The sequence below is a fragment of the Tasmannia lanceolata genome, unplaced genomic scaffold (genome assembly GCF_043159265.1).
Source record: "Tasmannia lanceolata isolate RefF3 unplaced genomic scaffold, GAP_Taslan_0.1 ptg000006l, whole genome shotgun sequence".
NCBI lineage: Eukaryota > Viridiplantae > Streptophyta > Magnoliopsida > Canellales > Winteraceae > Tasmannia > Tasmannia lanceolata.
In genome coordinates this window covers 4,297,486-4,314,499 of record NW_027518683.1, presented here as the reverse complement: position 1 = coordinate 4,314,499, position 17,014 = coordinate 4,297,486, and the positions used below count along the sequence as shown (strand labels likewise).

The 17,014-nt window shown below is 38.5% G+C and overlaps 1 protein-coding gene across 1 annotated transcript; it reads right to left on the bottom strand.

Annotated features, from left to right (window-relative positions):
* Positions 1-8,088: 8,088 nt before the first annotated feature.
* LOC143879337 (WAT1-related protein At3g28050-like) lies at positions 8,089-15,902 on the bottom strand. The gene is made up of 7 exons (XM_077381681.1): positions 15,580-15,902; positions 15,430-15,489; positions 15,140-15,256; positions 10,717-10,954; positions 10,459-10,617; positions 10,180-10,331; positions 8,089-8,421 (listed from the first exon to the last, which is right to left on the bottom strand). Exons 1-7 carry the CDS (start codon positions 15,765-15,767, stop codon positions 8,283-8,285), a joined length of 1,053 nt encoding a protein of 350 aa, XP_077237796.1. The 5' UTR covers positions 15,768-15,902; the 3' UTR covers positions 8,089-8,282.
* Between the last annotated feature and the right edge of the window lie 1,112 nt (positions 15,903-17,014).

Below are 17,014 nucleotides of genomic sequence, written 5' to 3'. Positions count from 1 at the left end.
CACGTCACTCTAAAATGTAAAAGTCAACAAATGTTAACTGCACTTTGGTGATTTGCAACCAATGGGAGAGCCTTTTCAGCTCATATTTGCAAGGGCTCCCTTCAGGCTAGCATTTTTTTCAAAATGAAATTATAAGGCTCCATCATCCAAACCCTTCGATTTGTTGAGGTTAAAAATGGATAGATTTGTGGAGGTTTTATACCCATCCTTTTTAACCTCTTCAAATCGAAGGGTTGGGATGATCCTATGGAGCTAATTTTTTGGGCACACCCTATTTATGTCAGAGCCCATCAAATAAATGCTTTGGACCACCCAAACAATGTGGCCCCTTGTGGCTTTAGTCCTAATAGGATGTTAACTACGTATGTACGAGTTTGAAAAAATTAATTAGCCCTAGTCAATGGTTAAATTAGTTTTCATCGCCAAGGTTTTCTTCCACGGATAAGTCCACAAAGAGAAAAGTACGGATGAGGGCTAGGGTTTTGAAAAATTACGGATTTCGGGCACCTTTTAAAACAAGAAGGAAACACCGGCTAATCTTCAAAATCGGGTGGCCAAAAGACCATGATACCCTTTTGACATCGACATAGTCCTCCTTTTTCACTGCTGGCTATTAACTTGGGGCGCTTCACGAGGCTTCTTTTGGTTCGTTTGAATGTGTATTTGAACTGACAGAACCTTAGGTTTGTTTCTATCTTGGCCGTCGGAAATAACTAGAGACAGATGGCTGCTTGACACGTGTTGGAAAACTTTTTGGAACGGTGACGTTATTGAATACTTTTTGGAACGCTGACGTTATCTTTTCTCACTTCTCTTTTGGCGTAGAACGGTAACGTTATTGAATACGTCTTTTTGGCTTAAAATCTTTTCCCTTCTCTTTTGGTCATCATTATTTACGGCGGCTTACCCCATTTTTTTTCGCCGGCGTACACACTATTTTCGCTTGCACCCTATTTCCGCTGGCGTACCCCTTTATTTAAGCCGGCATACCCATGATTTCCTTCGGTGTACCGATGAATTCCACCGACGTACAACTTATTTTCGCTTGCACCCTATTTCCGCCGGCGTACCCATTATTTTCGTCGGCGTACACCCTATTTCCGTTTACACCCTATTTCCGTCAACGTACCCCTTAATATTCTGGCGGCGTGCTCTAGAATTCGGCGGTATTCTCAACCAAAAGAGACGTGAGAAATAATAAAATATTCAATAACGTCGATGTTCTAAGCCAAAAGAGACGTATTCAATAACGTTACCGTTATAAGCCAAAAGAGAAGTGAGGACCAAAAGAGAGGTGAAAAGATTCTAAGCCAAAAGAGACGTATTCAATAACGTTACCGCTCTAAGTCAAAAGAGAAGTGAGGACCAAAAGAGAAGTGAAAAGATTCTAAGCCAAAAGAGACGTATTCAATAACGTTACTATTCTAAGCCAAAAGAGAAGTGAGAAAAGATAATGATCGACTTTGGGTTGTCAGTGTTCCAAAAAGTTTTCCAACACTTGTCAAGCATCCATCCGTCTCTAGTTATTTCCGACGGCCAAGATAGAAACGAACCTAAGGTTCTGTCGGTTCAAATACATATTCAAACGAACCAAAAGAAGCCTCGTGAAGCGCGCCAATTTAATAGCCAGTAATAAAAAAGGAGGACTATGTCGAGGTCAGAAGGGTATCAGGGTCTTTTGACTACCCGATTTTAAAGATTAGCCCGTGTTTCATTCTTGTTTTAAAAGGTACTAAATCCTTAATTTCTCAAAACACGAGCCCACATTCCGTACTTTTCTCGTCCACAAAAACTGTCTACACGGGAAGCATTGCTAGTACACAATGAGAACGATGTGTGTGGACAGCATCTTTCACTTTCCATGCGCATGGGTTTCTTTCTGCAGTTATGGAGTAGAGAAAAATCCATAGTGAGTAATCCCAAAGGAATCTGCCGAATTAGACTATCAATATAAAAACTCATTATATAGAGACTATTTGGAAGAAAAAACCCAGTTTTCCACTCTTAACTTGTGCATTATCAAATCAGCCGAAATATCAGGTGCAAAATGGATGTAACTCTTTTGTAATCCAATAAACTAGTTTAGATTTTCCAAAGTATGTCTTTACCGTAAAATCATCTACGGCTCTTAATTTGTGCATCCTAAAATCATCACTAAAAATCAGTTGCAAAATGGATGCAAATATTTTACTGTGTTTTGACCGCAAATTTTACCCCTATTTATGTTATACTTTAGCATCATCCATTTAATACAAAATATAGTGGAGGGTTTTGATCATTTTACGAAAATACCTGTATCTCTTTTTCCATGAGGTAGGGCCGTTTTATTATTTTCTGAAATAGGAATATCTTGGTTATTTTCTATGAGATAGGGGCATTGTTATCAATTTTCATGAGATATGTGTATTTTTTGTCATTTTTATGATAAGTTAATGAGATCAGAAAAATTTAGTCATTTTCTACGACGTGGGTGTAGCTTTTATCATTTTTCATGAGTTATGGGTATTTTTATGAGAGGGATACTTTATTTTTACGAGCAAGAAAAGGTTTTTGAGGTATCGTGGAGCCTGAGCAGCCCACTAAATACCCCATCTCCTATAGTTGTTTGACTCATCCAACCCATTCATTCTATAGGTTATGATTATGATTATGGTTATGGTTAGGATTATAGGTTAGGGTTAGGATTATGATTTATGGAGGTTTAAAATGGATAGCTACAAAATGTGCTTTATAGATTGAATGGTTAGGATTATGGTATGGAGATGGTTTCTTAGGAACACCCTATATTTGTGAGGTCCTATGGAATGAATGGGTTGGATGAGTGAAACAACATAGAAAATGGTGTATTTTAGTGGTCTGATCAGACTATGCGATATCTCAGAAACCTCGCCCCCTTTAATGAGACATGAGGGTTTTATAATTTCTATGAGATAGGGGTATTTTATTATTTCGCATGAGATATGAGAATTTTGGTCATTTTTAATGAGGCATATATGACACTTTGATAATTTTTTATGAGATAGGGATATTTGGTCATTTTGGTATTTTTGTCATTCTATTTTCACGGCTGACTGTTTTAGGAGAGAACATCATGTTTTGATAATGAGGTGAACCCACCCTGCTATTACATTGCTTAAATGGCTGCCAAAGGCTATTCCAATTCCGGGAGGGAAGTGATATATTCTGCCACTTTTTTTATAACTTGTGACAGACCCCTTCTAATGTAAAAGGGTAGCCATAAACAAGGTTCAAAATTTTGGTTTCGCTACTGGTTTCGGACCCTGAAATTTCGGTCGAAATCTGGTACAAAAATGGAAAATAATATTTTATTCAATATTAAATTTTAGTAATTTCGATCGAAATTACTGTGAAATATTAAATTAATTTAAAAAAAAAAACAGATTTTATGGGTCAAATTTCGGAAAAACCAAAATTTCGGCCGAAATAAATGACTGTTTCGGGTTTTGGTGGTTTCGGTGTCGATCTCCACCGAAATTCCGAATTTCGGTCGAAATTTAAAACCATGGCCATAAATGCAGAGGGGGCTTGTCCTGAGTAAATAAAGATGTCGGATATATCATTTCCCTTCAGAAAAGCTCTTACGATCTAATTAAAATGCGTATGGGGAGATCTTTCTTCTTGAAATTCAAGAAAGACAAATCAGCTAAAGAAGGATCCTGGAAAACAATTCCAATCAACGATTTTTTATTTGGAGAACACTTTTTCATAGTGTTTTTGTCGTTTGGTGGGGATTCCATGTTTCTTATGATCCGGTGTGAATTTCCTCCTCTTTTTGTTTTTTTCTCCCTTTGTTTTTTTCTCCCTGCCACATCAACAAGAAAAGACCCACCACCTAACCTTTTTTTGTTGGCTTGCTCAGATATTTATTTCAACAAGACAAAAGAAATGGAAAATGACTAGAATTGTTGTAACAGAAGAAATTCCCGGGTTTTTTTTGCTGATCAAGAAATTCAGTAGAACCAGAACCCCCACCACATATATAATCGGCAGGATAACTCACGAACATAAGCCAAAACAATAGTGATATGATTTCCTATATATATATATATATATATATATATATATATATATATATATATATATATATATATGAGGAAACTGTTGGTGAACTTAAGCTCACCAAACTTATGGTGAGCTAGCTTACCTAATCACATGGGTCCCACATTTTGGAGAGTGATCCAAACCATTCATTTGCAAGGCCTTATAATAGATAGGGGGTGTACCAAAAATCAGCTTCATAGGATCATCCTAACCCCTCCATTTGTGGAGGACAAAAATGGGGCAGATTTGTGTCTGTCCATTTTTGTCCGCCACAAATGGAGGGGTTAGGATGATCCTATGGAGCTTATTTTTGGTATACCCCCCATCTATGTAAGAGACTTTCAAATGAATGCTTTGGATCATCCTAACAAAGTGGGCCCCCATGTGATTGGGCAAGCTAGCTCACCATAAGGGAGGATGGCTTAGAGACGAGGAAGAGCTATCTCAAAGCTTACTTCTGTCCATTTCCTCCCTTTCAAGCAACCCAAATCCCTTCCTTTTCAAGCCTAAGTATGTCTTCTTCTTACACTAATTAAGCCTACTTTTAATATAATTTCCGTTGAACCAAGAGAGATTTCTTTTTATTTATTAATGGGTTGATTAGTGCAAAAACATCATATAAAAGAAAGGAAAACACCAACATTACTAAAATTCTCTGAAATCATAATTATTGAGGATATTTAGTGACATACATAATCTAATTGCACATCATTAAATCATAAACAAAGAAGAAAGAGGGCCTGAATCCTAACTCTGATTTAGGAGGACAAACATTTTCTAAAAGCCGTGGGCCATAGTGAGCCGTGATCTCGAATGATCTTAGCCACCTAATTAATTAATGGCGGTCACATTTATCTATCCTTCATATCAACAATTCCTAATCACTGTAAACAAGAATTGAAAATAATAGCATTTCCATTTTGAGAAAAGGTGGGGTTTCTATGAAATGGTAAGGACACTCAGATCGAATCTTAGTGAAGGGTTAGTTACGAAGATTTGCACAACTCAAAAAATATTGAGAGGACCTATACCGTCCCATGGAACCAAACGTTAATGAATAGGATTTGGGCACAACAGTTGGGTGAACCGTGTCCATTGGATCTCTACTTAAAATTATTTTGAATCACGAACCAAACGTACGTAGCCAAAACTTCCTTTGGAGCGTCCTAAATCTGAACGGAGGGAGTCCGTGTATGAAAATATTAATGTTCATTTATGTATAATTATTGTTCATTTGGAAAATGGTAAGGAGACCAAGAGTACCACCTAGCGGGACTTGCAATGAGAAAATGACATGTGTTGGGCACACCGTGTCCAAAATGGACGCATATACGTTTATATGTGTCCATTCTGGGTACCACAAGGCACCACAAAATGAAGTTCTAGGATGACCCTTTGGTGCTGATTTTTTGGGCACACCCTATCTATGTTAGGACCTATCAAATGAATGCTTTGGATCATCCAAACAACGTGGGCCCACTGTGTTTTTTTAAAGGGAGGAGTAGATAAGCTTATCTAGGGGAGAGACTAGAGACACTTTCCTCATATATATATATATATGAGAAAACGGTTCCTACACATATGTGTAGATAACTTATCTACACACTAGCTTAAAATACAGTGGGGGCCATATTATTTGGGTGATCCAAACCATTCATTTTTAAGGCCCTCACATAGATAGGGTGTCCACAAAAAATCAGATCCATAAGATCATCCTAACCATTCGAACTGTGGAGGCAAAAAATGGACTAATTTGTGAAGGTTTAAAGACATCCATTTTACCTCCACAAATCGTAGGGTTGGAATGATCCTATGGATCTGATTTTTTGTAGACACCCTATCTATGTGAGGCCCTGTAAAATGGATGGCTTGGATCACCCAAACAATGTGGGCCCCCACTGTATTTTAAGCTACTGTGTAGAGAACTCTCTACACATGTGTAGGAACCGTTTTCTCTCTCTCTCTCTCTCTCTCTCTCTCTCTCTCTCTCTATATATATATATATATATATATATATATGGGTGTCTACAAAAAATCAGATCCATAGGATCATTCCAACCCTACGATTTGTGGAGGTAAAATGGATGTCTTTAAACCTTCACAAATTAGTCCAATTTTTGCCTCCACAGTTCGATGGTTAGGATGATCCTATGGATCTGATTTTTTGCGGATACCCTATCTATGTGAGGGCCTTAAAAATGAATGGTTTGTATCACCCAAATAATGTGGCCCCCACTGTATTTTAAGCTAGTGTGCAGATAACTTATCTACACATATGTGTAGGAACTGTTTTCTCATATATATATATATATGAGAAAACTGTTGGTGCGCTTAAGCTCACCATTTTTTTGGTGCGCTTAAGTTGTTTTAACGCCTCTTATTCTTCTAAATGTTTGGGTCCTGAGTCCCGCTTAAGCGCACCAATGGGAGGCATTATAACAACTTAAGCGTACGAAAAAAATGGTGTGCTTAAGCTCACCAACAGTTCTCTCTCTCTCTCTCTCTCTCTCTCTCTCTATATATATATATATATATATCTATATATATATATATATATATATATATATATATATATAGAGAGAGAGAGAGAGAGAACGGTTTCTACACACATGTGTAGATAAATTATCTACACACTAGCTTAAAATAAAGTGGAGGCCCACATTGTTTGGGTGATCCAAACCATTCATTTGATTGGCCCTCACATAGATAGGATGTCCACAAAAAATCAGCTCCATAGGATCATCCTAACCCCTCGAACCGTGGAGGCAAAAAATATACAAATTTGTTAAGGTTTATTCATGTCCATTTTACCTCCACAAATCGTAGGGTTGAGATGATCCTATGGAGCTGATTTTTTTATGGACACCCTATCTATGTGAGGGCCAATCAAATGAATGGTTTGGATCACCCAAACAATATGCCATCTACTGTATTTTAAGCTAGTGTGTAGATAACTTGTCTACACATGTGTGTAGAAACCGTTTTCTCATATGTATATATATATATATGAGGAAACTGTTGGTGAGCTTAAGCTCACCAAACTTATGATGAGCTAGCTTGCTCAATCACATGGGTCCCACATTTTGGGGAGTGATCCAAACCATTCATTTGCAAGGCCTTATCATAGATAGGGGTGTACCAAAAATCAGCTCCATAGGATCATCCTAACCCCTCCATTTGTGGAGGACAAAAATGGGACAGATTTGTGTCTGTCCAATTTTGTCCTCCACAAATGGAGGGGTTAGGATGATCCTATGGAGCTGATTTTTAGTACACCCCCCATCTATGTAAGGGACTTTCAAATGAATGGTTTGGATCATCCTAACAAAGTGGGCCCCCATATATATATATATATATATATATATATATATATATATATGGTGGTGATAAGGTCAAGCCGTTCGACTTTTGTACCCCAACGTTAAAAAGTTGTGCCCAAAAAATCTTCTCCAGGGATGATCCTAACCCTTCTATCTAGAGGTTCATCCCACTAAAGATCGTATGATATGCTAGTTTTTGAAGTTTGGATGCCAATATATATTACCTATATACTGATTATAACATGTTGCCAATATCTTCATGAGAAAGCATTTAGTAAATAGATTAAAAAAGAGGAAATTACAGCAGCTTTATGAGGAATTGATTGGTTCACAGTTTTTGACGTTATTGCCTTGTTGGGGCTTGTTCTCCATGGGGACTGCTAGCCGAGGTTTATTTTATCCTTCGGATAGACTTGGTATTTTCCGTTCACATCAACCTTTCTCCTAGGGAAAATAGGGCTACCTAAATAAAATTCAAACCCCACCCCCCCCCCCCCCCCCCCCCCCCCCCTTTTAACATGATTTGATGTCAAAAAGTATTAAAGTTGCCCACAATTCACCGTAAAGGAGGGCACATCCCTCCTAAAGGGGGCGTGAAAATACAATCTCCCTAAACATTGCTGCCTTCTAACTTAGATGAATCACACAATTCTTACCCCCCACAAAAAATTCTAATAGGGTGACAATTCTTACCCCCTACAAAAAATTCTAATAGGGTGATAATATCGGTAGATTCTTTCACCTTCTTCATGAAAATTTTCTAAAGGATTCATCAGCCGACCCCAACTAGTTTGGGACAAAAGCTTAGTTGAGTTGAGTTAAGGGTGATAATATCTCCACTTTTGTTTTTTAGGACAAGCAGTGATAATATCTTCACTTTGTGGATACATGTTACAAATTCTATATTTCCATCTTGCTTTGCAATAGTGGCGTCTTTTGAGAGGAAGATTTCAATCCATAATCGACCTTTTTCTCTTCTCTGCTTTGCCCCCACATCACACCATAAAACCCAACAACTATTATAAGTGCTCCAATCACACTGCACAGGGAAAAAAAGCAATTCATAACCATGAGTGAATTTCTTTTGTATGTAACCTTAACAAGGAAAAGCAGTTTTGAAATAAGAAAAAAACGAACAGGAAAAAGATTATGTGAATTTGGTTAGTTAATGATGCGTGTCCACGAACAACCAAAATGCAATTTGGGTCTTTCTAGATTGTAAGTTACCCATGAATTACCATCTAAACTAGTGCAAATTACACAAATTGCATTCAAAACACACCAAGTCCAGCAAATTACACAAATTGCATTCAAAACACAGGAAGTCCATATCTCATCGTATCATTTTATTCCCCTATTAACAGTAATAAGAGTAATTGAAAATTGAAAATGGAAGTATGAGACTTGGGTCTGCTCAGTTCCCTATGGATTGGTATGGATTCCAGCAATTACAATAGTGAGCTATAAGACCTATTTGTAGATGTCAAACAGATTAGAGAGTACTAAAGACTTGGGTCCTAAGGTCCTTTAGCAGTAATATGATGTCTACTGTTTTTTTCCTAGTATATGAAAGCAATTGCAAAAAATCAAATCATTCTTTGTTAGGTTAAAAAAAAAAAAACAGAGCTGATAATCTGTTAATTTTAGTCTCCTTTATTGGCCTGAACAACTCGTACGGAATCATGACAGGCAATTAAAACAGACTACCAAAAGGGGTGGTAAATATCAGCTCTAGTAGTATCTTTACTGGATCTATATGACCTGTATGGAAGTGACAGAAGTTATTAGAGAACCTCTCAATCCCAATCAAGGTATAAAGTGAAGATTTTGTAGGTTTTTTTTTTTTAGCAATAATCTCAACCTTGTGTGTGTGTGTGTGTGTTAAGATGATGGAAACCCTGTTTGCACAATTGCGACTCAAAATCAAGACCGAACCCATCTTTATCATTAGGACCCTACTGTCTCACAAGCTATCATAATTGACATTGATAAAAATTTCACATCTTAATGCCTATGGACTCTCTCTAGTCACTACCCAAATAATCAAGAAAAAAGATTATTAGCATGTGGATAGTTAGATTCTCGCAGATAACATTTCCATGATCCTTGATCAGCTATGGAACTGGAGGTCAATCACACAAGGCGTGAAACAAATGCAGCTCCAGTTTCTTATTCAAGCCTGATGTTAACTCAGATGAAATTCTCCCTTGTAAATTCCCACCTTAATTCAACACAGTAGCGGAAGGGGTTTTATTGGGAATGCTAATGACTTTTTGCAAGATCATTATTTTTTCACTCATATACTGGTAGGGATCCTGCCAAACCAAGCTTGACCATGAAAAAGAAATAAAAACGAAGAACCAAAAAAGAATCTCAAGTTTAATTTTAAGTTTTAGCACATTATTTGCAGAGTTTAGTTAGTCTTTTCCCTGAACCTTCGTTTGAAAACCAGTTTTGGTCGGTGGAACTAAATGTTGTGAATTTAAATTTTTGAGAAAGGTTGATCAAGTCTTGGGGTTCAGGCTTTCTGAACAATTGTTAAGTTTTGAAGTCCTAACAGTTGACAGTGTAGATGGGGAAGGCATAACTCCCGTAAGACTTGAAACCAAGTGTGTTTTGAAAGTACCAATGTTCCCACGAGTTTAGCACATGTTTCCAAGGATTATACCAGTTTTTCACTAAGGGCTGAGTGGCAGTCAAGATCGCAATGTTGAGATCATAGGTCCAATATCAACTGATCTACCAAAAAAAGATGGAGAGAGAGACAGAGAGCGTGTCTGTGTGTGTGTGTGTGTACCTTCCAAGATGGAGAGTATCCCCAAGAAAGATGGCACTCATGATGGCTGCAATGGCAATCCCCAAGGGCTTAAACATGGCCACAAAAACAGGTCCTTTCTTGTGCATGCACCAGGTTTGAACACTGCAAGTGATCACGCTCCCAAAAACTGCCTACAGAGAAGACATACTGGTTTACATTAAGCCCTGGTCATCTTTAGGGTGCAAGTTATTAAAACCCGATAAAATCATATCATAAAACTTTTGGAATCAAAACACGGTCTGCTTTGCAATTTCTTACTGAATACACGATAGAGATGAGCTCCATATCAGGCCTTAATATCCAGGCACTTGGATCTCTTTCTGCAATCAGAGAGACTATTGAACATTGAATTGTCCCAAAGAAGCAATTAAATAATACTATGGTCAATTCCGCCGGATAGCCTCTAACAGTTGCTGCCTGAAATTCAGGAATCAGTAGTATTATTATTTTCTTCTACGCGAGTTCTTGCAGGCGAGAGGAATGGGATTCCGTTTGGAATCTACTGATTGATTTTACCTGAAACGTATTCCATACTGACGCGGATAGGGAAGCAGTTGCAAGGAATAGGGCTCCAAGAACCCAGTTCTCTGCTGTCAAGGAATTAGGAGGTGATTGTTGTTCAGGATGATGATGATGTGAAAGCCTAATTGATGGGCCTTTGTAGAAAGTGACTATCATTGCTCCTGAGATAGATATCATGGTGCCCAGGAATTTAGCCTGGCTGCTAGAGCTTTTGATATCTACCGTTTCGACCCTACAACCATTGTTCCACAGAATTAAAAAAAAGGATAAATTATTTAAAGATAGGATCCCTATCGAAGGAAATTTTCTTTCTTTTCTTGCTAAGTAAAATATTGATTGAGATTTCCATCTAAAAGATTCATTGAAAGAAAACCACTACATTTGTTTTTGCTAAGAAGTTAATCAAATTGCAAGGAAAAGCTCACCAGTGTACATTGGGCAGAGTAATTCAATTATGTCATCAGAATTTCCTAATTAGCTAGTCCAGAGGTCCACTAAACTAGACAATGGACAACCCGCCATTTTATATTTTTTTCTTTAATATGGTAGTGTTTCATTACAATTTCCTTCTTTGAAAGAATTCAATTTTCTTTAAAAGTGACGTATGTTAAAAAGGGAAAAAGGATTACTAAATTCAAATCCCTGCCCAAAATACAAGGAACCCTCAAGATGCCTGATTTGGCAAGCCGATCAGCCAAATCAGTGGCGCTTCTAAGAATATGAACAAAAGATAAATTCCTCCCCCTTCACATATCTCTGATCTCATCCAAAAATTTAGCTAATCTCCATGGGCCATCACTATTGCCCTTAGTCCACCAAATGACATTAGAGGAGTCCCCTTACACCTCAAAAGTGGCATCCATCTGGTCACAGAGAATACTCATACCAAAGGGGAGAGCCTGAACCTCGGCCTTAGTCGAATCTGCTAAGCCAGTCATGCCAGAGAAAGAAAAGATGTTCGCACCCTCGGGATCCCTAACTTTGCTCCAACGTCAGCTTTGCCAAGGTTGCAACCATCGACGTTAAGTTCGAGATCATGGGAAAGGAGGGGGGGGGGTCCACTTAGCTGTCAGCCTGTCACCATCATAGCAATAGGAAGTCTGCCCATCATGCTTGTCTCCAAGTTCCTGGGAATGCTGTCCATGGAGTATCCCTAGAATGCTTTGTATCACATCGCCCAACTCGCCACATTAAATTTGATTTTCTATAACTGATGCAAAGAAGGATGTTTCGCCACATTAAATTTGATTTTCGATAACTAATGCAAAGAAGGATGTCTATCCTCAGAAGGTCAGTGCATTCCTCTCTCTCCAAATCTTCCACGTCACCGTGAAAGGGATGAGGTCCCATAGAATTGTCCTCATAGATCCAAAGCCTTTGGTCCTCCAACTCACCATAGAATTTCTTAAATAACTCACCATAAATGAGTCGGAAATCACCCACCATAAACCAAACCAATCGAAAACCCGGGTCCAAACGTAGAAATATGCTCTACCATGGAGAAAGAGGTGCTCGATGGACTGTTCCTCCATAGAGCGAAGAATGCACCTGTTTGCCATACTGAAATTGCGCCTTTTTAGTTTGTCATGTATATTGACCATGCTTAACACAATTGTCGAGCTGAGGGCCTGAATTTGGGAACACACTAAGGATTTTTAAACCTTTTTCCATGGGAGGGATGAGGCCGAAGGGTGGAACCTGAAAAGTGATCTGACCAATAAGAATCCTCTAGGATCAGAGGTCCATATGCGACTACCAGCCTTTACCTGAAAAATAAAACAGTCTTCCAAAACAAAGGACTTGAAGACACTGGAATTTGTTTTCTGATAATCCTATAGAGGCACCAGAAGGGATGGGATAGAGATCAAATTCTAACCCGATGCCACTCAAGAACCCCTCTCTCTTCCCATCCCCCCACCCTAAACCTAATCCCTTGGCTAAAGCTATGATAAGCTTGGCTCTATGTCCTCCAATAGAATACATAGAAGAGAATACATTATGTCTCAACCAATGCCCTTCCTTCTTAAGAGTATAGAAATCCTCTGCACATTGAACAATTATCTTTCTACCTTGAGTAAGCATATGGAGTTGCTCGGACAAAGATTGTTCATAATTAAAAGGTCAAATTCCTCTTGCATCAATCTCTTCATTTCCTCCCAAGTAGTTATAATCAGTTGAAACAACTGAGCACTTTGAATTTTCATTGGTAGCCACCATGTCAACGCATAGCATTGAGCCTCAAAGCAACTAATGACACCCTTTTATGCATTGGTACCTCCTTGTTATCGAAAATTTCACCGTGGTTACTCATTCAAGATACTCTTTAGCTTTCAATCTACCACAAAATTCGAGAATTTCGATTTTAACCCCTCGTTTAGTCTCTTGTGGAATACAATTCATGGGCTGAGTTTGTTGCTAAGGGGGATACTGATTGGAAGGCAGTTGATATCTACATGTTGTGATGCACCCGGATTTTAAGTCATCTCTTGATTACGCATGAGTTTGATTAAGAGCGGCGCCGAATTGTGCAAATTGCTATCTCATCTCCTGGTCATATTTTTCTCCTTATTGTCAAACTAATTCAACACTTATTTCTTCTTTTTGCTAAATTCATACGGTAACCTCCTTGTTTTCTTGAATCTCTTCACTAGAATCAGGACTAAATGGCATTCTAACAACCATGTTGGCTCTAATATCAATTTATGATGGAACGACCATGTTGGATCGAGAATAAAAAGTAGAACCAAAAGCTACCCACTAACATTATCAAAACAATATGACCAAAGTTAGTGGGTAGCTTTTGGTTCTACTTTTTATTCTCGATCCAACGACAGTCACGGAATCTCTCAAGGGACCTCGATGAGCTCCCCCTTCACGGGGCCAACCCAAGCCACCACTTGAATCCTTGGAACAAGAACAAGGATCGTTTTCCTTAGCATCCTTTGGTAAGAAATGAAACTTGCCAGAGGAGTTATAAAGAAGGCCCCTCTTAATCGATGCATCTGATTTCAGTTTCTACTGCGAGTAGCACCGTCGGTGGAATCTGCGCCAACTGAAGTTGATGAAGTTGCATCTGCTATATTTTCAATCCGGTCTCATTCCCAAAACTGGTTGTTGTTGAAAACTCTTATTTCCTAGCTGAATCGACCACCACTCCATGTCCTTCAATTATGACTGGGAAGCAATGTCCAATATGGGACGGCATGGAATACAAAACATTCTAAACTAGAAGTTCATCATACCACGATCAGTACACTTCCAAGCACTCTTCCTCCATCCACCAACCTTCATTTTCTCCATAGTCGTAGTTGTTCCCATTCAGGGGAGAGATAAGTTCAGTGAACCTTTTGAAGAGTAATAAAGTGCCCAATTTCGGTATTTAAATTCTACAAAGACTTGGGTGGTCTTGGGCTAACCTGAGTGAAGATTGAGTGTTTTTCTACTATATTCAAGTCACACCATGAAAGAATTTCATTCAACAGACAGATAAAACCCACCAAGCTCCTCTGCACTGATTGCGGAGGAACTCATCCTAACCAGTGTTATAATAATTTGTCGGGCCTAACATAGGACTGCTATAACTCGGAAAACATACGCCTCGTTTCTCACTTTCATTGAGATCACAGGTTAATGATGTTTTTGGTTTTGTCTTGTACAGACGTATGGTGGGAGTTCCACTGCGGTCATGTGTGCGCTTCGCTCGGCCACATGATGAACATGTTTTGAGCTAACTGCATGTTGAGCGCTTAAGCAGAGCTCATACATGATCGAAATAGTAAAAAAAAACCACCATTCACGCAATGAATACACAAGTTTACACGGTTTGGAAATATTACCTACATTCATGTGAGACAAGTTATCTTCCACTATGAGCAACAAGCACAAGAGATTACATGGAGATAATCGCCAACCCCCTAATCCAATTCTTACATGCTCAATGCTCACAACCCGAAAGATCAAACCCGAGCTATCCTCACATCCAAGAGAAAACCCTAGTTGTCTCTCTACTCTACATGGAAAGCTCTTTATATTTTCCCCTTTTGCATGAGATACAACAATATCTTAGATAAAATAGGCCTCCCCCCCTTCCCTCCCTCCCTACCTCATAGTCTAACTAGGGAGCTACAAGAGATAGAGAGTCCCACAATTTTAGAAAAAATCCAAACACCCTCATCTCTTTCTTAATCCCATTAGGAAACTACAAGAACAGAGCCCGTATTCGCATGGAAACAAGAGCCCCCATTCAATAGAAAGAAAACCCATCACCATTTTCTTTGATAGTTAAGACACAAAATAGAGGAAAGCTCCTACAATTTCTCTCTTACCAATGTAGGAAATTTATAAACGAATATTCAAAATTGGAAAAAATACTATTTTTTTTCTTCTCATTTAAGAAGGGGAAGGGGAAATACAAAACCTGAAAACAACAGCAAGCAAGAAGGTGAAGGCTGGGATCAAGTTGCTCATTGCAGACCCAAGTGTGGGAGAACTATAGTTAATACCAGTGAAAACACAGTTCTGCATAATTGTAATCCTGTAAAAGGAAAAATTAAAAACATAACTTATAATCTGTCTTAACAGCCTAGCCAGGAATAACGAATTTGTGGCAAATTAAATACAAGATATGCATATATGATTTGGCAATCTTGTAAATAATTTGGTAAGTGGGGGCGTATTGTTGTGTTCTTTGGCAGAGAGAATACAGACCCAGTTAAGCCCAATAAGAAGAATTTGCAGAGGAGTCGGAAGGTGATTGGAGGACGCCTTCTGTAAGAGATGCAAGAGAGAAATTAGTGGCAGTTTAGAGAGAGAGAGAGAGAGAGAGAGAGAGAGAGAGAGAGAGAGAGAGAGAGAGACCTATGGGTTTGGGAGATGAAGTAAAGAGGAATGAGGAGGGTAGTGGCAAGGACATTTGAGTAAACGACGAAGACGAAGTGACTCATGCCTCTGGACATGGCTGCTTTGCTCAGTGTAGTCAAACCCACGTCCAAGCATTCCACACTCACCATTGCTGCATATGGTAACACATCCCACAAACATACCATCTCTCTCCTCTCCGTGAATTGGAGTTTGTTTCCCTTAAAAATGTGTGTGTTTCTTGAGAGAGAGAGAGAGAGAGAGAGAGAGAGAGAGAGTATTTCTTATTTTCTTATCAGAGAATGATTGCACCAAAAAGCTGTGTCTTTCTTGAGAGCCTTTATATTATCTTTGCCATCACTCCATCAGCCGTTCAAAACAAATAAGGGAAAAATACACTTTAGAGTTTAGACCCCCAGTGGTTTCTGACCCATTCAACTTAACCTCTAATGTTTAAAAAGTTACAAGTAGACCCCAGTGGTTTCAATTTTTGTAAGGTAGGCTCCTCTTTTGAAACACTATCAATGCTAATGAAGACCCCTACACCCCTTCAAACCCCATACCCGAATCCAAACACTACCAAAAACACAGTGGGCCCACATTGTTTGGATGATACAAAGCATAAATAGAGTGTGCCCAAAAATTCAGCTCCGTAGGATCATCCTAACCCTTCAATTTGTGGACGAACGGTCAACTGAGGGGGTCTACCTTACACAAATTGAAAGTCTACTTGTAACTTTTTAAACATTAGGGGTTAAGTTGAATGTGTCAGAAACTACATAAACCACAGAGCGTCGAAGTGTGTATTTTTCCCAACAAAAAAAGCGAAGTCTTTCTTGAGTTGCTTTTTGTTAATAGGGAAAGTAGAGAAATAGTTAATTGAAAATAAATTAATTTGAACGGTTGGTAGCAAAACAGCAAAATATTATGAAAATGTCACTGTCAAAATGAGGGTCATTATTAAATTCTCCATACACGGGTACCAAATTACCAATAACAAAGATTTTGCCTTTTTCTTCTCCGGGCCACCTCTTCTAGTGTAAAATGAGTAGTAATAAATACGCTACAGGGGTGAATCTATCACTTCCATAGGAATTTTATTTCGAAGTTTCTCCTTTTGAGTGAAATTACCTATGGATGGTCAAGTCTTTTGTCTTTGTAGCATGGTTTTAAATTTTGACCGAGACCGACACCGAAATGCATCAAAACCGACACGGTCGTTTATTTCGGCTGAAAATTTGGAATTTCGGTCAAAATTTCGGTTTTTCCGAAATTTGACCCAAAAAATATGTTTTTTTAATATTAATTTAATATTTCACCGAAATTTTATGGTCCGAAACCGGTACCGAAACCGAAATTTTAAACCTTGCTTTGGAGTGGTGTTGCATTGTCTAAAAGACAATTTTGCCCTCGTTTTCTCCTTTTTTATGTAAAT

Excerpts from the sequence above, each read along its gene's own strand:
- LOC143879337 (XM_077381681.1), bottom strand. The coding sequence starts at position 15,767 with ATGGTATGTTTGTGGGATGTGTTACCATATGCAGCAATGGTGAGTGTG. Across the intron at positions 15,490-15,579 it reads TTCATCTCCCAAACCCATAG|AAGGCGTCCTCCAATCACCT; the intron begins GTCTCTCTCTCT and ends CATCTCTTACAG. Across the intron at positions 10,618-10,716 it reads CAGTATGGAATACGTTTCAG|GCAGCAACTGTTAGAGGCTA; the intron begins GTAAAATCAATC and ends CCTGAATTTCAG.